An 8,110-nucleotide genomic window follows, 5' to 3' on the forward strand; every position below is an offset into this window, starting at 1 on the left:
AGGAATAGGTAGTAAAAGAGCCTCATATAAGCAGGGAAGGGGGAGGAAATAGGGAGATAGGGAGGAGAAACTAGGAAAGGGGCTATCATTTGAAATGTAAATAAATAAAATAAGAAATTTTAAAAATAAAAAATAAATAAAAAGAGAAAAACTTATTTCAGTTTGGTATTCTTAAAGGGGAGAGGAGACTTGGGTGGATACTGGAAGTATCAAGCCTTAATTAGAGTTTCAAAGATTACCAGTGCTGAAGATTTCCCTGAACATACTTTTGCACTGAGTATCTGAAAAAAAAATTTCCTTCTGGCCAGCAGATTGCACTGCAGTTTCCTGAAAAGACATGGGACCACCAGAGGGAGGATTACCTCTGACTCAGTTGCCCCTAAATTTAAGTTTTACAGTAATAGAAGCTTTCAGGATGATGTGTTGTAACACCATAAAATTAGTGAAATTCTGTGGTGTCTAGGCTCCCCCTGGCTATATGCTCAGTCCACTTCCTGGTGTCCCCTTCTGACCTACGCTACAATATAAACCTGCCTTGCTGATATAAGTCCTGAGCACACTGTCCTCTCCTCTGTTACTTTCTGGTCTACAGATCCATCTCACTGCAATGGGAAAGCACATTTTGCTGCTCCTTCTGGGCCTGTCTTTGCTGGTGAGCTCCCTGCAAGGTAAGATGCTGGCAGACAGTAGTGTTTGGTACTGGTGGGCAGACACACTGATGCTACAGATTAGGGGACATTGGGGATAATAGGAGCAGGAAATAGGATAACATTAGAACTGACCCTGCTTCAGTCCCATATCCATATCCACATTCTCCCCTTGCTTCTGCTGAGCACACGCAAAGACACTTCCCTGTCCTTCTTTCTGCACTTTCTGCGGCTCCTTGCCATTCTGTTCTCTCCACCTTTCTCCACATCTGTTCTCTGGAATACTCAAGCATCTTCAGTTCCTCAAGTTTACATGCAAATTGGCCTGAATTTGCATGTAAAGTGGGTCATTGGATGTAAAGGAAGGTCATTGCCAGGATGAAAATAATTGAATTACCCAATTGGTGTGATAGAACACTAAGGTTTAAAAATAGGATTCCTGTGAGAATTTCCTGTAGGAGACACAAGCTTCCCTTTCAGTGTGTACCAATGAATACAATCATGTCTGACAATGTCAGGCTCTGATTCCTTTCTGTCATCTCTCTCTTAAGATGCCTCAGAAACATAATGCTGTGTGTGCATTAGGCACCTCACATCAGAGCTTTGATTTCTCATTCTGATAACTTGGTCCATTTTCATAGTATGAGGTTGAGGGACCTTCCATCTCTTCTCCAACCTTCCCTTTTCATTGTCCTGTGGTCATGAACCTTCATGAAAGTGTTAGCTCGGCATACATCCAGCTCCTTTCCTGATTATTACTTATTTATTTACCAGAGCCACAAGCTCAGCTCACAATAGAGCTTGAGTTTGGATCCTGAAGGAGATCCTTACACCTCTTTTTTGTCTTTTCAGCTTTGACATGTATCACATGTGATAGGCTCAATTCTCGGGGGATTTGTGAAAGAGGAGAAGGTTGCTGTCAGGCTAAACCTGGTGAGAGGTGTGCCTCACTTGTAACCCTGAAAGGTATGTAAGGTCTGGGGACTCTGAGATTCATTTTGCTTGCCCTACAGTGATGAATCCATCTCCAGAATGCTGATGACAAGTGCAGAGACTGAAGGAAGATGTCTTTGCCTGTAAGAGTAGAAGGAAAGGTCCTTTGTCTTTGGGTAATGGCTGTCACTGATTGTTTGTCAGACCAACAAACAAATTATGAAGAAAAATTTGTTTTGAAAAGTTTCTGGGTTATCTTCAGACAATTTCTGGGTGAATATATAGTCTAAAACTGTAGGGATTGGATTCTAAAATTCCATTCAGCACTTTTGGGAATGGAGGCCCACCTGTGGATTAAGTTAGGATTTGAGGGATAGTATTCTAGAGAGGCCACCTCAGTTATGCTTGTATTTCAGATGTACCTTCCATCTGACTCTTTACTGTCTCACCAACTCTTTCCACTGATGTTTACATTTTGCCTCTTTACTTTCTTCCCCTCCAGATGGCAGAATTCAGTTTGGAAACCAGAGATGTGCTGACCTTTGCTTCACTGGGACTGTTAAGAATGGAGAACAGACAGTGAAAATGAACTGTTGCAACAGGTCTTTCTGCAATAAACTATAAGCCTGATCCTTAAACTGTGACCCCTTACTTCTTTCCTGTGCTCCTGTAACCTTATAACCCTGGACAGTCTGCTGCCAGCACTGTGCAAATGTAATCCATGCATGCACTTATCATTAGCTGCTGATATTTCAACAGTTCAATGGGCTAGAGATGTTCCCTTCTTCCCACCACTCCTGGTGCTCCCTCATTCTCACATCACGGTTGTCTGCACTTTAACCCTATGTCCCTTCAAATCAATAGACATAAGGCACAAGTTCCTCATTCTACTCTTTTTACACCTATTCCCCAAACACATTCTGTTTGATGAGCATAACACTGGGCACTGAGCACTTATTTTTAAAAAGTATTCAATATAACAGGCCTGACACCTGCTCTCTATGAAGATTGTTTCTGCCAGGGTGGTCAGATAACTATAACTTCCATGTCTTTAATCTAATCCATAGATTTAGGAGTATATTTTATACAGTTTAGTAGAAGTGACACCAACATTGGGAAGCTGATGGTGTTACAAGTTTGCAGTGGTAAGCCTAGAACTTGGGAGATGAAGGCTGCTGAATAAGGCTCAAACTGAGAAGCCTCAGCTACAAAGAGTTCAAGACCAGCCTGAAATAATGAGACTCTACCCCCCCAAAAAAGAGTTTGTGTGGGGGGCAAGTGAGCTTCTAGTTTTGACACCTCCATATCTACCTTATATCCCAGTTCAGTGGCTGCCAAAGACAGAGGGATTGAGGAGGGTACTTAGTTGTGGCTAGCCAGCAATTCGGAACCACATTTCACTTCTTCACAAGCTGGATGACATTTTTCTCTTCCAATATATGGTCTTTACCCACTTCCTCAGAATTATGTTGCACACCTTTGAATATCTGAAGCTAGTGAGAATTTATACCAAACCCAAAGGCCAGATGCCAGTTTATACATCACCAGTGGTAGTGCCATATTCCAGGATCACAGTGGAAGATTTCTTCCTGAAGATTCACAAAAATCTTACCAAAGAATTTAAATATATAGTTCAAGTCTTACAGTGAATGCACACCCCTTTTCTTGTTTCTTTTCTTCCTGACGATACTGGGAATTAACCCATATCTTCAATATTGGTTTCAAACCAGTAAAAATTGCATTGAAATTCTCTTTCTTTGTTGAGCCTTTGTGTGGTTTACGTATAAGGGTGATTGTTGCCTCATAAAATGAGTTTGGCAATGTTCCTTCTTGCAGTTTGTGGAATAATTTGAATAGTATTGTTATTAGTCTTCTTTGAAAGACTCATAAAATTCTGTACTAAAACTATATTGTCCTTGGCATTTTTTTTTGTTTGTTTGGGGTACTCTTAATGACTGCTTTTATTTCTGCAAGTGTTATGTGGCTGTTTAAATAGTTTGTCTTGATTTAATTTTGGTAATTGGTATCTGTCTAGAAAATTGCTCATTTCATTAAGATTTTCCACTTTTCTGGTGCACATGCTTTTGAAGTAGAACTAAATGATTCTTTGGATGCCCTCAGTGTCTGTTGTTATGGAACCTTTCACTTCTGAAATTGTTAGTTTGGGCATTTCTTCCTCTCTCCCTTTTAGTAAGTTTAGCTAGGCATTTTTTATGTTGTCAATCTTCTCAAGGAACCAGCTCTTGGTTTCTTTGAGTCTTGGAATTGTTCTGTTTCTAAATTATTGATTTCAGCTCTGAGTTTGATTATTTCCTTCTGTCTGGTTTACAATATCTTCAATAAAAAATAGTTTTACTTTGCTTAGTGTGTGTGTGTGTGTGTGTGTGTGTGTGTGTGTGTGTGTTTGATTTTTGGCATGCACATATCATGGTGTATGTGTGTGTGTGTGCATGTGCGGGTGAGCACACACACATGTGAGTGTGTGTCTCTGTGTGTGAGTGGTATGTCCAAAATGTTCTGTAAATGTTAATAGTATAATTTTGTTATTGTCATGAATTGCAACTGTATACTGTTGTAAATATGTGATTCACATTTAACAGAATGTGAGCCATTCTCTTACTTTAGCTAAGACTCTTTACATAACCTGTAGTTTTAACTATCCCTCCTCATATCATTTCCCTTATTTTACCTCCTGTTGATCCTCCTGTTCCAGCCCTCTTGTCCAGCCATAGCAATATATTCTATTTGTCCTTCCTAGGTAAATCTCCATCCCTTACTTTATACTTCTTAATTTTCATATAATTTGTTTATAGAAAAATCAGCAAGATGATCAAAGAATTAACCAATATCAATACATAAGTGAATATGTGGAATATTTGTCTTGATGACTCTGGTTTACCTCCTTCATGATAATTTTTTTTTTTCTAGATCTCGCTATTTACCTGTGATTTTTCATGTTTTTAACAGCTAGTGGTTAAATTGCCACATTTTTATATTTTCCTTCATCTTTTGACAGGCATCAAGGCTGTTCCCAATTTCTGGCTCCTAAAAATAGAGCAGAAATGACTATGGTTGAGCAACAGTATACGTGGTAGGATGCAGATTCCTTTAGATATATGTCCAAGAGTGGTATAATTTGATCTTGAGGTAGATCTATTGTAGCTTCCTGAGGAAACTCCACATGGATTTCCATAGTGGCTGTAAATGTTTGTACTGATATGAGCAGTGGATGAGTGTTCTTTTTCTCCCACATCCTTGACACTATGAGCCATCATTTATTAATTTAATCTTAACCATTCTGATTGATATGAAATGACATGTCAGTGTAAAGGATGCTGAACATTTCTTTCAGTCTTTCTGAGACATTTTTGTTTACTCTTTTGAAAATTCTCTGCTTACAAATCTGTACCATGTTTTTAAAGTGGGTGACTTCTTTTCTTGATGTCCATTTTTAAGTTCAATATGTATTTTACATATTAGCCCTATAATAGATAATGAACAATCTATTTTTACAATCTATATCTTGCCACTTTGTCCAAATAAATGTCCTTTGCCACTCTTCAGTTTCATAAAAATCCCATTTATTAATTGTTCTTAGCTACTGTGCTAACAATGTTAGGTTCACTTTAATTTTGGTTAATTTTGGCTCTGTGTGTGTGTGTGTGTGTGTGTGTGTGTGTGTGTGTTTCTATATGAGGCTGGAAATGTCCTTTAATTTCTGTGAAGAATGTTGAAATTGTGATGGGAAGTGGATGGAATTTGTAGCTTCCATGTGGTAGGCTTGGCGTTTTCTTTAATTTAATCCTATTGAGCCATAAGCATAGAAAATCTTTCTATCTTTTGATAGCATCTTCATTTTTTTCTTCTGTATCTTAAACTTTTATTATACACATTTTTCACTGACTTGGTTACTTACTATAAAATATCCTGTTGTTTTAAGTCTATTGTGAAAAGCATTGCCTCCCCAGTTTTTGTTTAAGTCCTTTTGTTTTGGTAAAGAAAAGGGATTTTGTGTTGATTTTGTATCCTGTTACTTTGTTGAAAGTGTTTATCAGCTGTAGAAGGTTCCTGATGAAGTTTGGGGGCCATATTATCTGCAAATAGAGATACTTTGACTTCTTCCTTTCCAGTTGCAACTCTTTGCTCTCTTTTAGTTTTATTGCTCTAGCTAATTCTTCAAGTACTGTATTGGATAGGTATGAAAAGAGTGGAAAACTTTGTCTTGTTATTGATTTTAGTGGAATTGCCTTGAATTTAGTTTGATCTTGGCTACAGACTAGGTGTAAATCACCTATATAATGTTTAAGCCATGTCCTTAGTCTCTCGTGTACTTTTATTATGGAGGGTTGTTTTATTATTTTAAAAGCATCTTCTGCCTCTAGTGAGATTATCGTGTGGATATTATTTCTTCTGTTTTTATAGAGGATTACATTTATTAGTTTATGAATGTTGAAGCATCCCTGACTTTTTTCCCAACTTGATCATAATGGATCATCTTTTTTATGTGTTTTGGGTTTCAGTTTGCAAGTATTTCTTCAAGAATGTTTATGACTCATATTCATAAAGCAGATTGGTCTGTAATTTTCTTTCTTTGTTCTTTACATGGATTATTTTTTCATTGTGTTTTCCCTGGAATGGTTGACCTATCCAGAATGTCTTGTAGAGCTAACCCCCATTCCTATGGACTTTCATAGTGTCAGATTTCTTGTATGATTTGTCCTTGGGTATTTTTTTCAGATTTAACCTTTGCTTTGGCTGAGGTACCTATTTCTTCATTACTATCTTTCATGTTTGAGGTATACTTGTCCATCATTTGTGCTCTGCTGATGAGGTTTAACTCTGAGGTGTCTTTTTATTATTATTTTGGGGTTTATTTCAGCTCATGTTTCCTTTAGTGGTTCTAGTTCTGCTTTCATATCTTGAACACTTTTCATCATTTTCTTCCACCATTTGCTTGTGTTTTCACAACCTCCATTAATGGATTTATTCCATTCCTATTTTAAGTCCCTGAACATATTCAAAAATCTATTTTGTGGTCCTGATTTTGTGCTTCAGTCATATATATTCATTTATTCATACCTTCTAAAGAATGGTTGCTAGGTTCTGGTAGAGGATGAATGTTAATGATTCATAATCATGTTAATGCTTGTAGTTTTGCAGTGGTATGTAATCATTTTGGTTTTAGTAGATTCTGGTTCTATGTTAATACCACATCTCTTCTTTGTTTGATGGGTGTGGTCTTCATTGGTTTCTGTTGCCTTCTATTAATCTTAGCAATATGTTACAGCTGTGAGTTGCCTGGAAGGAAATGTATTCGAGTCCCTGATAGGTGTGGCCACAGACATTCCCAGGTAGAACATGCTTCTAAGCATTGGATGCAGGCACAAAAGAATAGGGATGGGCTAGAAAAGTTGGAGTGAAGGTTAAAGGAAGGGTGGATCTTCCATCAGGTTTGGTGGAGTACCAGGGAGAGAAAGATCAGAGAGACAGGAGTGGACAGGCATCTGCAAATGATCTGCTACAAAATTGGGGATGGGACTGGAAAATTGGAAGTGGAAAACAGGAAGGAGAATGAGAACTGCTTACCTAATTTCCAGACTAGGGTGGTCAGCGCTTTCCTAGTTAGAGGTTGCATTCAGGTCTTGGTGGCTGACACAAAAGGTGAAGGAATAAAGTAAGTTGGGGGTCTGTAATGAGAATCTGTAGCATCCCCAAGAAAGGGATGTAAAGTGAAAGGACACACCCCTGTTCATGGTCTGTTACAAGGCTGGGAATGAAATTCTAAAACACTCCTAGAGGAAATTTCTATATCAACTCTCCCAAAGCTCAAAGAACATTGTAGAAGAGCAGGTAGAATGAATATAAGACCTGAAGAATGGGCAGAAGAGGCATGGAGTGCTGTCTTCTGCACATGCCCTGGCAATAGCACATGTGGACTCAATAGAGTTAAGGTTTTGGAAGTGGATGTGATCAAGATTATTCTTTACATGAATACAGTTAAAAAATTATTAAAATTATTAAAAAGTAAAATTATCTTTCTCCCCTTGCTGATAACTTGTCATTTTTCTTATAATGTACACATATTTAGTGCCATAATTTATTATGTCAAATACTTATAACTGTTTTCAAAATTATTACTTGGAGTGTATCATAATATATACATATTTAACTTAGCAAAATTTGCTATCAAAAACTATAATATAGAAAGCTAAAAGCCTTATGAAGTATATGTCAAAATCCTCCATTCTAGTCTTTGCATAATTGTCTTTATTTTGCTTTTGTATATTCCACAAAAACTAAAATATATAAGTAAGTGTATTTTAAAAACATATTAATATTAACTTCCAGAGAAATACAAAATAAGGAAAACAGTGGTGTGTGTAGGTGTGTGTGTGTGTGTGTGTGTGTGTGTGTAATATAGTATTTTTTTTCTACCTCTCCATTGCTTTCTACATAGTGGAGATTCAGATGAATGTTCTGTGCTAGTTTCTGTCTTTGATTATCAACACTAAATTGCCCTGTTCTTTTTA

At 37.4% G+C, this 8,110-nt stretch overlaps 1 protein-coding gene across 1 annotated transcript; it reads left to right on the forward strand.

Moving 5' to 3' along the window:
* The first annotated feature begins 607 nt into the window (after window positions 1-607).
* LOC143438782 (prostate and testis expressed protein 14-like) lies at window positions 608-2,204 on the forward strand. Its single transcript, XM_076924472.1, has 3 exons — window positions 608-668; window positions 1,500-1,613; window positions 2,083-2,204. The coding sequence occupies exons 1-3, from the start codon at window positions 608-610 to the stop codon at window positions 2,202-2,204; spliced, it is 297 nt and encodes a 98-aa protein (XP_076780587.1).
* The last annotated feature ends 5,906 nt before the right edge of the window (window positions 2,205-8,110 follow it).

Source organism: Arvicanthis niloticus, chromosome 26, assembly GCF_011762505.2.
Source record: "Arvicanthis niloticus isolate mArvNil1 chromosome 26, mArvNil1.pat.X, whole genome shotgun sequence".
Lineage (NCBI taxonomy): Eukaryota > Metazoa > Chordata > Mammalia > Rodentia > Muridae > Arvicanthis > Arvicanthis niloticus.